The sequence below is a fragment of the Cinclus cinclus genome, chromosome 2 (genome assembly GCF_963662255.1).
Source record: "Cinclus cinclus chromosome 2, bCinCin1.1, whole genome shotgun sequence".
NCBI lineage: Eukaryota > Metazoa > Chordata > Aves > Passeriformes > Cinclidae > Cinclus > Cinclus cinclus.
This window is the reverse complement of record NC_085047.1, coordinates 15,821,328-15,838,488: the sequence shown is the minus strand read 5'-3', so window position 1 is coordinate 15,838,488 and position 17,161 is coordinate 15,821,328. Positions and strand designations below refer to the sequence as shown.

Below are 17,161 nucleotides of genomic sequence, written 5' to 3'. Positions count from 1 at the left end.
TCACCACCATGGCTCGTTCTGCCTCTCCTTTAGTTCTTAGTTTGATGGCCTCTGCTGCTCAGATAAACCTTTCATATCTTGATCTGAGGAAAATCAAAACCTTACTACCCCACAAGCTATAGCAGGTTGACCACAACTAACCAGTGTCTGAAGGACACATTCTGATGCTTTTCTACTTGATTGCATTCTCCAGCGAGAACGTTTTCTCAGCACCAGTCTTATTTCTGCATTCTGCCTAATCCTGATTTAATCAAAACATCTTTCTCAAACTGCTCTTAGGCTACAAACATGCAGATGAGCTGAACATGACACAGCTTGTTCTAGTGTGAGAACTGGAAATGAAAGGATTCTATGATATGCCTCTGGAGTTTTATCCTGTTTCTTAAACTGTCAGTTTACACTAGGAATAATACTTCCAACTGTCTGAAGTTTAGGGTTGGCTCCATTCCACCTAGGGTAACTAATTTAGGAACACGGTCAAAGGATAATTTGCAGTTCAAAAAGGCAGTTTATAGGTTAGTGTGATTATGAACTATACTACAACAGGGCAAGTTCAGCATCATAACTAAGTACAGATACGTAGAATGAATCTGGGCATAATTGCAACTCCTGTAGACCATTGCATTTCCTTAAATACAAGATTATCACTTAAAAATACTTTATTTAATCAAAGAAGGAATAAAGCCTGTAAATCATTACAGTTCAATAGTGACTGCTATAGTGTGACTAAGCAGGTTTGTGTCTGTCTACTCTAATTCATCTTTCAAAATTAACAGAGCAGAGCAAAGTTCAGTATGATGTATATCCAGAAAACATTAATATTTAAATTTTTACCTGAATTTTAAGTTCAAATCACAGTCATTGTACTTCTGAAATACTACTTTGTCATGTATTTTGAAATGATCCAAATAATCTCACCATACAAAAACTGCATCCCATGTTTTACAGCAGACAAATTGCCTGACTTTAAAAACACACATACACACACCCAAGTCAAGGTAGTAATTTTGTTGTTGTTGGTTTTAATTGTTACAGTAAAATCTAATTCCCAATATGTACTGAATTTAGTCCAATCAGCTCAATTTTGAGAGATGTCAAAACTTAGTCCCTGAAAAAATAAGGTAATTGTAACTGCCAGAAGCTTCACTAGCTAGATCCCTTCCATGTCCTACACAGGTGACTTTATTACAAGAGAATCCAGAAACTGCAGCTATGACACTATTAGCTGTTATGACAAGTCTTCCTCCAACCTACTAAAATGTCAAAGCAATTCAAAGAGTTGGCACGCAGAAATACAGAATTTCATTCATATCTAACAACTTCATTTATATCTAACTACTATACTCAAATTGGAAATGTGCTGTTGGATATGAATGAACAAGACTGACTTTTAATTCAAAACTACTAAAGGGGATTTCTCCCAACAAAAATCAACTAGTTAGATATTCTGGCATATCTGAATCCAACAAAAGAGAGCACTGTGACAAGTTCAGATACAAATGCTACTCTGGCTTCCTAACAAAACAAGCACTGATTTTCCTGTTATTGCAGATTAGTAAGACAGTCAAATAACAGAATGCAAAGCAAACACTAAAATTTCCATGTCAGAACAAGTGGAGAGGTAAAACTGCAGGAAAGATCCTATCTTCTGGAGACTTGGTACACTCCATCTTTAACTTCCATGACATATAACACCCATACTTAATACAACCCTACAGATGTTTAAGGCAAAAAATTCGTCCTGCACAAATTATAACCCTAATGGGCAACAGGATGGATAGGTTAAGCCCTGTAGTAGTTGTGGACTTGCTACACCTAATTTAATTTGATGGTTCGTGCTCACTTATTGATTTCTCTTATACACTCATGTATTCAGAGATGAAATTTGATTAAGGACACTGTTAATGAACAGTGAATTGATTGAAAGCGTCTTCCCTAGAATGAGGTCAGAAAGCAAGATGTTTATTTCACATTACTTCGGTTAATCTTACTTCGTTTTAAAGTTTCCAAAATTTCAGACACAGGCACTCTGCTAATCCAGGAAGAATCATAAAGCTATTAAAAACAACTAGTATGACAAATACCATGCAAAGGTTCGAGCTCAACAGTCAAACTCTCACAGTTGGAAAAAAATGCTTGTTTCTGGCTAGCCTACCATAAGTCTGCTGGTATCAAGGCAAAATTAATTCCACAGAGACCCTACCTCTCCTGAAGTCTCCTGTAATTAATAACTGTACCAAGAATGAGCTTGGTATATTCATCTGAACCATTAATCTTTATTTTAAATCTAAGGAAAAAAAATAGACACAACTGAAATGTCTTCTAAAGAATGGTACTACAGTCATGCCATAGATTAGGCACTTAAGTCCAGTACAAAACTGAAACAAGGAAAACTTCTTCTGCACACTGCATTGTGGTGAAAGCTACACACACTCAGCTGAAAGAATGCAACTGATTTTGACCACTGTAACACTGTTAATGTAGAATGAGAAATGGCACACTAGTACTGAAAGGAAAATAAAACCCCCCAGACTTAGACCAGCTCCAAGAATAAGCGTTATAGACCCCAACAAACTGGTCTCTAAACAAAAGGCTTGGCAAGGGAAAGCCCATGCCACCTCTCCTGGAATTCTATTACTGCAAAGAATAATTATAAATAAGGAAAATAGAAATAAGAAATATTACCTTTGACCAACAGCTGTTACCATCTGAAGGTTGTTCAGTGGCCTATGTGATCCAGTTCTCAGTGGACTAGTGTCCATATCACAAAACCCAACACCACAAATGGTACTAACTGGTAACCTTGTTGGCAGTCTCACCAGACAGGCCAAGAATTGAATGAGCATGGAGACTGAATCCCCTCTCATCCCTAGAAGTGGTCCCTTCAGGTCAGGGTTGAGGCACATTGGTGGGGCAGTCTGGGGGAAGCTTGCACTCCCGCTGCCTGTGCTGTACCTGTTCTGTGGATAAAAAGAGGGCTTCAGTCTCCACAGCTGTCAATCCAGGTCCTTTCACACACAGGTGAACTAAATTCATACAAGAGTTTGGTTTTCCCTTTGTTTGTTTTAAAGAGGGGATTACCTTATCCCAATTGCAATCCTTAAAAAACAGCTAGTCAGATCACAGAAAGGAAGAGTCAAACATCGCATCTTATTCATTGATAAAACCAGAATAAAGTAACATTTGGCAGCTTCCCCCACATACCTTCTGTGTTGTGGTGTTTGTTGTCTGTGTTGAGGGCTTAGTGAAGGTTATTTTCACAGGCGACATGTGTGGTGGTAAGGAGTTGGCAATGCTCTGCATTATATTACTCATTTTGGGGCTCCCACTTACAGGCACTGTGATAGTTTTAGTGATGGGAGTCACTGCCTTCGGGACTTCTTTCAGGAGAACAGGGGAAGAACTAGAAGAATTTGTTCGCCGTCTTTTGCGGGGCTTTTCATCATCATCTGAGCAGCTGACACCTGGAAAAGAAGTATTTTTCTAAATCATGTTTCCCCTGTCTGCAGATCTCAGATCTCTTCTGAGCACTACATCCTTTTTGAGTATTACACCCTCTTTCAAGTAAGATAAAAAGAAATAAATTACATCTTATGGTCATAACCAAGCTGTATCACACCTCAGATGCTCTTAGTCTTTGATATGGGCCCCACTCACAGTGCCATGAAAAAAAGACAAGTCACCCCAAACTTCAAGGTACTCACTTACTGGGTTACTTCATTTCAGTTTGAGACATTAAAAGAACATAAGAGCCAGTACAGGGTTTTCATTCTGTCTACAGGAGTTTGACTAGTGAGACAACACACACAAGGGGACTGGGATCATGCCACACACATTTTACTTTAAAACTTTACACTACTTTGGGTTTTTTTGGTGGTGGTTTTGTTTACAGCAGCTGGACTATCAAAGTTATAGTTTCCTTAGACTTCAGCCTTTGCACCTACTTCCATGTCATGTTTATCCTTACAGTACCTTTCTGCCTTTCACCTCAACACAGCATCTTGAGATAATTTTTTTTTATTATATAGTTTAATTGTGAAGTTTGAGCTTCACTTCATCAGTTTTTGCCTTCTTTGGTGCATTTTGTGCAACAGATATTAAATGGCACCTAACATACAATCATGAAAAACTAACAAAGTCCAGACTCAGAAAGAGTTTTTTCTTCCTTACAATCACATACTAGACACATAGAAAAAAAATCTGCTGCAATATTCAGCTCAACAAAGGATAACAGCATGATTAATGGATCTTAAATCCAAATGAAACTTGCCAAAATAGGCAACAGATTAATAAATTACAGAAAGACACAGGTTAATAACCTTGCAAACCTCTTAGAGCTACTCTGTAGCACTGAAGGCAGGAAGGCTCCGCAGAAGGATGTGAACAAGCTGGATCCATGGGCTGAGGTTCAATGAGGCCAAGTGCCAGATCCTGCCCTTGGATCATTATCACACCATGCAGAGCTAGAGGCTGGGGGCAGAATGGCTTAAGGGTGGCCCAGCAGGAAGGGACTTGGAGATGCTGGCCAATAGCTGGCTGGATATGAGCCAGGTGTGCCTAGATGGGCAAGAACAATGGCACCTGGCCTGTACCAACACTGGTGTGGCAGCAGGACCAGAGCAGTGACCATTCCCTGTGCTGGGCACTGCTGGAATATCTCCAGTCCTGAGGTCATTTCTGGGCACCTCCTGGCAAGAGAGACACTGAGGTGCTGCAGCACATCCAGAGCTGGGAACAGAGTTGGAGAAGGGTCTGGAGCATCAGGAGCAGCTCAAGAAGCTGGGGGGACTCAGACTGGAAAAAAGGAGGTTATGGGGGCACATTCTTGCTTTCAACAACTCCCTGACAGGGGGGTATAGCCAGTTAAGAGTTGGAATCTTCTCCCAGGTAATGAGTGCCAGGACAAGAGGAAATAGCGTCAAATTGTGCCAGGGAGGACCAGCTTAGATATTAGACAAAAAACTTCACTAGAAGAGTAGACAGGCATTGGAGTAAGTTGCCTGGGGAGACAACAGCCTGGAAGTGTTCAGCAGGTATCTCAATGAGACACTTGGGGATGTAGTTTAGGGATGATCATGATGGTGATGGGTTAATGGTTGGACTAGATGATCTTGCAGGTCTCTTCCAACCTTGATAAATTGGCAATCCTGTTGTTTATGCGTATCATGTTAACCTGTGTCAAACCATTTAAAAATAAAAACAACCAGAGAGAAGCTGAACAGATACAACCCTGCCTATGCAAAAGATTACTGATAATCTTGTTCCATATGCCTGGATCTTAAAGACAAAGAACACCATCACAGTAAAAAGCAGTCTTGCTGGTAATCAAAGCAAACTTGGTTGGTAGTCAATCTCTAATTACAGCCAGGATCTAATTATGGCCAATCGCTAATTAAAATTACTAAATATTCTGGCATTCAGAGAGTGAAGATGCAAGAACTAATATGGACAAGAAACTGCCCAGCACCACAACAGGCAATTTCTAAAAAATGGTGTTCTCTCTCAGCAGGAATAGCAGCTTATTTGCAGGTACGTGTCCAAAGGCTGACAGCTGTATCTACAGAGACAGGAAACTGAACTAGGGAAGAGAAGCAAACTTCAAAAAACAGAGCTTTAGTTGGTTGTAGCAGTACAAGTTGAAGTGTGAATCTACAACACCAGATTGCAAAGCTCTAATCCATAATTTACTTTATGCCCCTGAAAAAGCCTCATGGTGACCTCCCTCTACAAAGCAGAGGTTTGACTACATAACTTTAAGGTTTGTTATGGACAGGCTTCTAAATATTACTGTGAGTGCACTAGAGAAACCTTTGACTATGAGTGCACTAATCATTTTGAACGTGTCCAATAATTAAAAAATCTCAGAATCCATTTAAATCCAAAATCCACATGCAACTAGCACATGAGGACACAGTTGCTATTTTGGTGGGGCACCAAAAAAATAGAGAAAACTTTGTGGTCCTCATCCACAGAAAAAACCATCAACCAATCAATCAAGACATAAGAAAATAACATTAAACTAGCAGAGCATTATTTTATGTTAAGTACGGCTCAATTCACCTCCTGTTTTCACTGCTGAGGTTTTGCAAGAATTTTATTCCTATCATTTAATGGTAGAAATTGCTGTACAAAGTTTTCCACAGCCATTTAATTACATACAGCTTTGACTGTAACTCACACTTGATAAGTAAGGAAGCAGAGGCATGGAAAGGTTAATGGCTCAATCAGACTGTGACTTGGAAGAGGTTACACCACAGACCAGTGGCGAAGTCCTGACTGTAATTCAGATCTCCCAAATCTGCTTCTAAGCAGGTTTGTTAAAACCAATATGACTGATGTAACATATTCTGAAAGACACACAATTCCTTTAAAAAAAGTCAGTAAAAACAGTAGCAACAAAATGAAGCACATGAAGCAGGGAAAAAATTAAATCTAGGGACAGACAATAAAAATTACCATCCCTGCATCATGTGTCTAGACTTATTTGGTACTCATTACCATGTAGAGTGTCAGTGAAGTCTCCATTAAAATTTCAAGATGTTAAGAACATTATTCCCCTAAATCTACAAACTAAAGCCAAGTGATTAGTGCATATATCAGAAGAATGAAAAACCTTAATGTAACAGGTTTCATGGGTTGACAGAGCCATTAACAATGCTTTTTTGCAATTAACATTATATTTTTGTACTATGTGGCATTTCTGATTAGCCAGAACCTAATAAAGATGTATACATATAGCATAAAGATAATTTTTAATATTTAAATAATAAATAATTTTTAATTAAAGGTATACAGAGCAAGCATTTATCTACTTCACTACTAATCTTTACTTGTTTTGATAGAATCAAATAAAAACTGAAGGAAACATTTTAATAGTAAAATAAAACTACTCATGATGAGAGCATATATACGAGAACATAATCTGCTCTTAGAACTAGCTGACTTATTAGCCAAACAAAGATGGGGACACATACAAACTCTCAAGACAAAAAGGCTGTTTCTAGAGTCTATGTCCTGGATTTCCAGATTTAAACACATGAAGATGGGTCTCTGGTAGCAATTTGTATGAAGTTTTTGCAGCTGCTGAGGAACACAAGCCTCACTGACTTCTAGGTAAATCACAAAATGGCCAGACATAGTATGTAAGCACAAACCCTTGCCAAACTGCATCCAAAATCAAAAACATTCTACGTCAACTGTGTAAGTGGAGAAGAGGGACCTTTTCTAATTCAAGTAAGTGGCTATGCATTAGTTCTCAACCAGATGGATCAGAAATTCACTGATACACAGAAATTTCTATATTTAATTTCCGAACTATGTTTTACTTGCTGTCCTTGTAGCTTTAGTGCTCCTTGCAGCATTTTGCAGTGAGTGGATTTACCCTGAACACTGTTTATCTGAAAAAGGGAAGCAATAAATTAATTCTCTAGACTAAATGAAGGCACAAAGGAGAGTTTAACTTGGTCTAGGCTTCAGCCATGTTCTCCCTTTCTTTCCCTTTTGTTAATCAGTTGCTAGTATCACTTACTTTTGACGTAAACAGTACTTCCACTTGGCAAGACGACTACATTGGAGGCTGGACTGGCAGGTCTGGGGGACTTCACTGTTGCTACACTGCCACTTGGAACAGGGGTAGATGTTGGGGTTGAAGTGGTACTTGTGTAGGAATAGCAAACCACCACTGAAGAGGAGAAAAGACACCTTCCATATAACTGAAGTGCAGATTCCCATTATTCTATCACTATTTTTACAACTGAAATGGAAGCCAAAGACTTACTGGGTCATTATCTGTGTATTTGCCTTTGCATTTCGGTTACTGTGGAATACTTCCCAGCTTGAGCTAAGCATGGCCATGGAATTGATGGTCTTCAGAGACAACACAAAAATCTAAACTCCCGTCCTCCCATCCCCAAAAATCTGTGCTGCCAATGTGAGATTTTTTTTTTGTATTAATCTTTGTTTTACTTTACAATTTGTTATTTTTAATTTCAGCATTAATTCAATACATCAATCTTTTTGCTTTTCTGTCAGTGATCACATCTAGACTAGTAACTGATAGAAAAGTGTTATTGCCTCAACAGTACATCAGTTGAAAAAAAAAATCTTTCAGTAGTGAAGAACCGATTGTGCTAATCAGCTTTTTTAAGTCACTACTTTTAAGTAATGTCACAAGGACACAGTATTTGTCACAAAACCAGGGTAAAACAGCTGGTTTCAAGACGTGTTACACATTCTCCAGTTGTAAGAAGCCGAATTCAAGCCAAGCTAGTTGGAATGTATGTGACCATTATTTAAAAAGGATAGGGAAAGCAGAAAGCAACCTTTTTACTTGTTACCATAGTACATTTAATCTGAAGGAAGAAGCCCAAAGCAATATTTTCTTGACTTTCACCAAAACCTACCTGCATTCTTAAAATAAAACATTCTGAAACAGCTTTCATCAATTACAGAGGTTTACAAAATCTAGCCATCAGTCCAAGTTTTAAAAGCTTACAGAGCTGAAGAAGGTAAATCAGTGAATGTCATTTCCTGACAAACTGGGTTGTTTTCGTATTTCAGTTGCTAGAGTATCAATAACACAAAGCAGACAAATTAATGCCGCAGAAACCACTAAGGTATCTTTAAAAAAAAGGGTGTTTTATATTTCTGTGAATAAGATTCGATAAGAAAGACTTGGATGTTTTTTCATAGGTTCATAGAATGATTTGGGTTGGAAGTAACTTTAAAGCCCATGCAGTTCCAACCCCCTGCCATCAGCAAAGACACCTTCCACTTGATTGGGTTGCTCCAAGCCCCACCCAACATGGCCTCAAAAAAACTTCTTTAACATTTAATATTTAAAATCTAAGACACCAACTCATCCTGTGACCTTTTTTTTTCTTTTTTTTTACATTCCCACAGATTGCAGCAGAATCCCATCTTTCTCTCACCTTCTTTGTTTCCAGTCTCTGCAGGAACTGGAAGAGACGCGTTGTGCTGAACGGCTGCATTGGCGACAGCGTTCGCGGTAACAGTAAAAGCTGTTTGTGGAACGAGTCGTGGCATCAGCGGCACCAGCCGACGACCTTCGATGGACCACTCAGAAGAGCTGTTTGGTCCAGACATACTAAACAGAAATGCATGTTCTGTAAGTACTCTGACGAGTTTCCAAATACTCAGTATCTTATTTAAGTACTTTTTTTTTCCAGCAGTGCAAGTCTAAAAGGCAGTTTAAGACATACTAGAGCATTAACACTCAACTTTCTTTATTTCATGAAAGCCCTTGCATTTTTGTCACCTGATACAAAAACCCTCTTATTTTAAACTGAAGAGTTGACTCTTCTTTTATTGTTTTGTTTTACAGAGCTGTTCAAGGGCCAGAGGTGTGTGAATGCCCCCCACATGACTCAAACCCCCCACATTAGGTTAGCCACTCTTCAGGTACAGTTGGGTATACTCTCTACTTCTGAATTACAAGAATACCAAGAAACCAAACAATCATAAACACTAGAGAAATTGATTATGTTACAGGGAAAAACTCTCAGCTTTTAAGGCAAATTTTGTTTTACCTGAACAGAAGAGTTTCTTATGCTTATTAAAGTAGTCTCAAACAAGGTGACAGAACACGAAATTATTTAAATGCACCCCAAGCATCTTTCTAAACAGAAAGCAGTCTTCTGCTCTGATTTGTTCTTAACCCTAGTACTTACACCCACACAAGACTGTTTCATAAAAACACTGTTCTTATCTAGATGGAGAAATATTTTTTACTGTTTTACATGACTCATTTGTCAAACCAGCAAAAGCAAAATGGCAGATTATTTTTCAGTGCTGTAATGTTTTTAAGCAAATCAATCCATTTAATGTATTAATATATTCTAAAAAACAACTTCTCACATGAAACATTTCAAGCAAGTTGCAGCAAGAGCTACTACAAAGCAGTTTGTAAAATGCAGAATATTTGCTCTGTTGCTAAATCTTGCTATGCTTCAGCATTCCTCATACATATGCATATCATATAAAGAGAGCTGAGGTAAAAATACATATCAAAAACAAAAAAGAAAGGGTAAAAAAGCTAGAAAAGTAGGCTTTCCTAATGAATGAAGAAAATTATGTAAGTCAAATACTTTATTACCAACCATCACTCATAAGGAATCACCACAGGAAAAACAAAAGCAGCACTTCAAAACTGCACCTTGTCAGGATTGTAAAATTTCATTGAAGTGCAACACCTCAGGATAAACTATTAATGTTCTGCAAAATGCTAAGACCAGAAATACATTTAAAAGGAAGACTTGAAACACTGATTTGACAACTCGATGTTCCCAATATTTCCCCTCCACCTTCTTTAAAGGGATATAAGGGAGTTGGTGGGATTTTGTTTGGTGAAGAGCATACTTTTATGTCTTTAAACTTGAAAATTAAAACTTCAAAGTTGTTCTACAGCACTAATCTAGTATGCTGATTTTGACCAGACTTGGATCAAACAATTGCTAACTCCAAGTGTCCTGCTATTCACATTATCTCCTTTTGTTCCCCTTCACAACACCTAAGCTACAACAGTCAAACTTTAAAAAGTCAACAGTTGTAACACAGAAAAAGAAAAAAAATACAGACACAATGCAGCTGTTTAAAGACAGTCCTTAACAGTAAGACTATTAAGTAATTATCAAAGATACGTAACCACTTGATCTATTGTTCCTCTACCTCTCAAAATCACATGGAGCTTGTGAAAGCAAACACAAGGAGGAATGAGCCCAGCTGATGCCAGCACAGCAGCTGCACCGCAGACAGTGGTGGACACTGATGTCATCAGCTTGCTGCAGCTTTTTCTACTCTGACCATTTTTTCCTTTCTGCGTTGATACAGTTTTCCACTAATCTGCCACCTCTTTACCTCTCTTTGTCTTTCCTATGCAGTTTACTATTTCCTCTTAATATAGCCTTTCCAAACCGATTAAAATAAAACTAAAGGCAAAACAAACAAAAGCAAACATGTTCGTCCTAATTAGAAGCTTCTCTATTTTCTCCATTCTCTGTTTATTCTGGTCTATCTTACAGAAAGGTCTCCATGCCAAAAAAACTGTTTCTTACATTGTACTTGTGCAGTGAATGGGATGGCCTTGGATCCAAAATGTAGAAGTACTAAATAACTGTTTCTAGGTCCCTGTAGATTTGATACAGCAATTTCCTCATCCACACAGTGTTTTAACTACTGGTTCTTTAAACCACCATCAGTCTTCAATATTCTACCACTCTGTTAAGGCATAACGGATTTCCCAAAAGGTACTCTTGGAAATCGGCGACAAAATTATGTGGAACTTACTTGTGTGCAATCGTTGTTAGTCGTTCATCATTTACTGCTCTCCGAACTTCAGCACGATGTCGCTCTGTTGAAATACTATTTAAAAAAAAAATACAGCAATATATTTTAATCAGAGGAAGACATGAACATTCATCTAAAAATTCCAGCTAAAATTGAATTTATTAATAATTTATCTAAGAGAAGAAAGGGAATAGGACTTTACATTTAAGAGACTGTCACTTAATCCTTGCTTTCACAAAGAGAATCAATCATATTATTGCTCAAAAATATTACTGAAGAATGAAAAAAAAATTACTGTTCACAGAGTATCCTTGAAAAACAGCTAGAACCCAACCTCCTAATGAGGGCAATGCATTTAAAGGATACGGCAGAAAAATTCACACACAACATGCAGCATTCTTCCTTGAGGTACCTTGTGCTCAACCTTGGAGTTCTACTTGACAAAACCACAAGCCAGTGTACTTTCATGACCTGGCTGTAACCCTTTCAACACTCAGTATCCCATAAAGCACCAACAAACCGGTAAGGCTTCTACCACTGAAGGATGGCTGTTTTCCTTATTAAAAACTCCAAGGAGAACAGGAATGAAACCACGGCAACATGGAGCATTACTTCACCAAATTCAGATTTAAGTTTTGATTCTGGTGAAAGAAAAAGCATGTAACACCTTAAAACAAAACAGGTCATAGTTTTAGTTTAAAAATATCAGGGTTACCTAAGCACTTTAGAGAGTTCTCCAAGAAGATCCTTCTTCTCTTTTGTAAGGTCTCCCTGTGCACGTAAGGCACTGATGACACCTGCATAGGCCTCCAATTCTAAAGAATTAGAGCAAATAACATTTCTATTTAATGCTTGCAGCAAAAGGGGGGGAAAAAAGTTGTTTTCCATATTACTGACAGTATTCTACTTATTTTCAAAATCATTAAGAAGAACAAGTCTTTCAATTATTTAGTGCTTTTTCAAAAGAGATTGATGATTTGGAACTCTCTCAGTCAATTACTCTGCAGCATAAAACATTTCTATGAAACAATTGTCTCATCACAGAGGATTATCTAGTTTATAAAACCAAATGAATGTGTGAAGCTCTTGCTGACCTGACAACTCAGGCAAAAAGCTTGAAGAAACTATTTGGAGAGTAGTTCAGAATTCTCTTAACACCAGTCATTATTAAGAGTTTTATGGAAGAGCTTGGCTTGGAAAAGAAATTCACTATCAAAAGAGCAACTGGGGTTTTTGGGTTTTTTTAATGTTTTTTTTCTTAATTAGCATGGAGAACATGAGCTCTAGTTGCTTATATATGATCATCATAATCTTTTATGTTTTTTTACTTGATATTATACAACTGCTTGAATGCAAAAGAAATGCAACGCACTGAATTAAACCTGCTAAACAAAAAATAAACAATCCAGCTATTCTTAAACATAGAGCTACCACAAACACTAATTTACAAAAATGCAACTCTGATTTACGAGAATTGTGTAATTCCAGGCAACTGTGATGTCATGCCATCAGCATTTTAAAAAAATGGAACTGTAAAAGGCTACTGATATTTTTGAACTGCGTCCTACTAAACAGGGTAAAGATACTCCTAATGCAAATAATGAAGCCTGCTAATTTGGGAAAGAATGACTTGCTATTCTCAGCTTCACACAGTTTAGGGAAACCAGAAACAGAAATTATTTTGATCCTTACACAGGTGCCTTTCATTTGACACCTCCATTTTAGCAGCCAGCTCAAACAACCTCACAACAGACCCCCGTTAACCAAAACCAAGAATAAAAGGTGCAGGCCAAAACTTAACATTGCCTAAGTTTGCTGCAAAAGAAAAGACAGATGCTATTCTGAAAAGCTTTCACGTTAGGATTCCAAAGAGCTAATTTACAAATGAAATCAAGGAATTGTGCTGAAAAGAAGTTCTGCTCTCCTGTCCCAATTAAGCAGATAAAACAAAAAGCAGAGTCATTTTGGTTAACTATGCAGCCTGTGTAGGGATGCTGAGTGACCTACAAATGCATTTACAGCTTCAGTTATAAAACATTCACTAATTATTTCAATGATTATTACTAATATCAACATTTATTTAGACAATCATGTTACAATATTTACGATACTAATTATTTTCCTGTTAACAACTTAAAGTAATTCTCAGATGCAACCATATAATTATTTACCAAGGGCATACTTTTTTCCTTCTGCATTATAAATAAAGATCCTCTACACTAGAGCTGCAAAAATGCACAGTCTGGTCTTTTGGAAGCTAGTAAGGATTACAGAACAGCTGTAACTTCCTCCCCTTTGTGTTTATGCAGCCATTACTAACTCCAGCGCTCTCTTTCCAACACAAAACACATGAAAAAGCTAAAATGGGTTTGGTAAGTAAACATTATTATTGCTAGTTCTAGGTGCCACCATCATCACCTCGTTCAGTAATAAACCAGGATCAACACCAGGTCCTGCATGCCTGTGTTTCAGCCTCCCCTACATCCCTGCCTCACTCCTTACAGAGTAGTCCCACTACCGCTGTACCACCAGCCAAATTAGATGTTAGGCTGTGAGCTGGAAAAGCAGGACCCTCTAAAGCAGATGGCTATTGCTGAATGTGACTGTCACAGAACTACTGCTCCCACTGCCTGCGCTCCTTCATCTCCCAGTCCCGTGGTGTGCCTCCTCTCAACTCACAGAGCTGCTGGCAGGGCCCCCTTGTGGGGACACAGCTCATGCCAGCAAAACAAAAATTATCATTTTTTGATTTTTTTCTTCCTTCCTGTCAGCCTAGGTTATGTCACTGAAGGAGGTGTAGCTGCAGTTCTGTTTGGCTCAGCTGCACTAGCAACGTTCTGCCAGCACACTCCTGTCAGCTCGGGTGGAAGTTTTTTTTCCATGCTTCCAGTCAGCGCAGCTACCTTAATGAAAGTTAGTAGCACAGATCTGGTCAAAAGCTTTTGGCACTCTGCACTTTCTCCTAGTTTTTGTCATTCTTGAGCCTTGCTTAAGACTTAGGGCTGTCTCCTTAACAGATAGCACAGCTTGTTGCAATGTTGTGTGCAACACTGGCATCACTGTTTCAACAGTATGCAAATCCCATATTCCCAAGAAATGAAATAAAAAAGGTGAAGGGAGGGAAAATAAATTCTCAACTCTCAAAAATAAAGTGGATGGCTCTATAATGTATGAGAACCTTGTCACAGTTAAGAAATACAGAACACCAGCTCTTAGCAGTCAAAGAAAAGCTGTCATTTGACAGTCACAGTTAGTTAGAGGTAGCCTCAACTTTCTTCTTGACATCTCCTAGATTATGGTCCTCAGAAGAAACTCTAAGGCTTTTTTTTCCCCATCTAGAATCACTTAACTGGCAAAACCCCAAACCCTTAATTATACAAATTCAGCCATAACAACTCAAAACCAAATATGCTGGATCAGATCAAAGGTCTAAGGAAGGATTCTCTCCCCTGCAGTAGCCAAAAGCAGATATGTGAGGGAAGAGCAAAGGATTTTATTACTTTTCAAAACACAGAAGCATCTCTCCTCATACACTTAGATCTACAAAGACAGAGCACAGTAATATCTCCCTGTGTCTATCTCTTGGGCAGGGGCCTCAAATACTGAGCTACATCAGAAACAATGAAAAAGGCTCCTGTGGTCATGACAGTTGAGAGAGAACATAGCTTTCCCACTTTCCTGACAACCTGTGTAATTGCAAATCACATACAGCACTTTTAAAAATCGTGTTTTACATCTTCACAATAGTAACTTCAATACTTGAATTCATCCCTACAGTGCCAGTTAAACTAGGATTCCACCACTATGGTTTTTTGGGGTACAAAAAGGTGCCTAATACAGAACTGAGGGGAAAAAACACCGAAAAACACAACAAAATAAAAAGGAAGAAAACCAACGCCGAAGGTTTTCCTTTCAAATAAAATTTTGCTGCGTGTTAATAGTGACAGAAAAACCGAGCTCTGCAACACAGCAGCTAGGACATCCAAGAGAGATTTGACCAAATCAAAACAATTCTTCTATACTCATTTTGCTAGGGCTGAGAGTGTTAGCCAAACATAACTTTAAGCCAGGGCTGTTGAACCAACAACACATGGAAAATGCAGGAAATTACTTGCAAATTGCCTGCAGACATATTAAAATATTTCATGCAAGCAGCATGAAAGCGAATCTTAAAAGGGCAAAATACAGACCCACAAATTGTATCTTACTGTACCCAGTTTGCGAAGGATCCTCTTGCACTCATCCCTACTGAGGTCCAGAAGAGTTGGCCACACCACAGGCATCCTTCCCTTGTTTCTGTGCTCCCACAGAGCTCAGCCTCACTGGAAAAAGAATATAAACGCTCAAGCCCGTTATTTATTGATTTCCGAAGCCGATTAATGTAAACTCCTCTCAGCCTGCTCACAACTCCACCTCACATTCGTTTCCATCCCCGCCCCAGTCTTCGTAGTGGCATGAAGGAATTCGGCAGTTTCGCAAGGGCATGGACTTCCTATACTCTCCAGCTTAAATGCATCACCCAAGCTTTTTTTTTTCACGCTGAAATGCTCTCCGAATTGATGTTCAAGTCTCCTCCCTCTCTTTATGCGGAGTACCTATTAAAATAATTCTTCCAGCGAACCGCACGCTCCCCTTCCCCCCGGAGAACACGTTTTGCGCCAGCTTATATTATGTGACAGGATGGCAAAAACATCGCGTGTGAAAATTTGCTCTCCACATACCAACACCAGCCCCCTCCCCCCAAAAATAAGCCAAACACGGGAACACCTCGATCCCAACGCAGCGAGATTCCGGGGCCGGCGGTGAGAGAGGGCGCATCCCCCCGATGCGACGAGGATAATAAAGGAAAAAGAGCAGCCGGAGGCGACCTGGGCAAGCGGGGCTCGGCCCGGGCAGGGAACGGCACGACAGTGGGGGTGGGGAGGGGTGGGCACCGGGAACAAAAGCCCTGGCGCCGTCGCAGCTTCCAGCGGGGAGCTGGAGGGGGGGGAGGGTCTCCTACGAGGGCGCCCGAAGGCAGCCGCCACCCGGCACTCCCCGCCCGCCCTTCCCGGGCCCTGGACGCGGGGAACCAGCCGGAGCCCTGGGTGCCCGCCGGGTTTGGGGAAAGAGAGAGAGAGAGAGAGGTAGCGGGAGGCGGCTGGCGCTGCTTCCCCTCATCGGGCGGAGCGGCAGCGCCGGCGGGAGGGGGCCGGGGCCGGGGCGCTGCCCTGGGCCCGTAAAGGGGGCGGCGGGTCTCCGCCGTCCCGGAAACGGAGCTGCCCCTCTCCCCGAGGCGGACCGCCCCGGGTAGGGCGGGGAGCAGGACCCACCTGCCCGGCCGTGCCCGGTACATCGAAGGCTCCGCGGCGGCCGCAGCCCCCTCCCTCCCACCACCGTTCGCCAATGCCGCGCTCGGGTTTGTTTAGTGGCGGCGGCGACAGCGTTTACTCGGGCCAAGATGGCGAACGAGGGCGCTACGCATGCGCGGGCGCCGCGAGGTCCGCTAGGAATTGTAGTCTCTGCCGCCCCTCGACCGTGAGGAGCTGGAAGGAACGGATGCAGAGATGGGCACTCGAGTGAGCATTGCACATGCGCAGTGACAAGAGGCATGCCGGGAAGAATAGTTCTCTCGGCGTTACTCGATGCGTGGGAAGCGGCGCCCACCGTCCCGCCATGGCTCGGCGGGCGGGTACGGGCAACCGGAGGGGACAAAACACGTTGTGTGTCCTCTGCCCGGGCTGGGGTGCGCTTCGCGGTTGGAACGCGGCCGCGTACCCCCGAACTCTTTAAGAATTAACAGCTGGTCCCCGCTCCTGGAACGAAACCTGAAAGGGGAGAACATCACCCCGACGCCATCTGGTCGTTTGCAATTTTC

The 17,161-nt window shown here is 40.6% G+C and overlaps 1 protein-coding gene across 1 annotated transcript in view; it reads right to left on the bottom strand.

The window, feature by feature from the left end:
• EMSY (EMSY transcriptional repressor, BRCA2 interacting) overlaps positions 1-15,610 on the bottom strand; it is a 40,301-nt gene extending 24,691 nt beyond the window's left edge. The window contains exons 1-6 of the mRNA XM_062515350.1: positions 15,518-15,610; positions 12,020-12,119; positions 11,305-11,379; positions 8,931-9,106; positions 7,529-7,681; positions 3,205-3,464 (exon numbers count right to left, since the gene is read on the bottom strand). Of these exons, the coding sequence (XP_062371334.1) occupies positions 3,205-3,464; positions 7,529-7,681; positions 8,931-9,106; positions 11,305-11,379; positions 12,020-12,119; positions 15,518-15,587 (834 nt within the window). The 5' untranslated portion in view covers positions 15,588-15,610. The remainder of the gene's footprint in view (positions 1-3,204; positions 3,465-7,528; positions 7,682-8,930; positions 9,107-11,304; positions 11,380-12,019; positions 12,120-15,517) is intronic.
• Between the last annotated feature and the right edge of the window lie 1,551 nt (positions 15,611-17,161).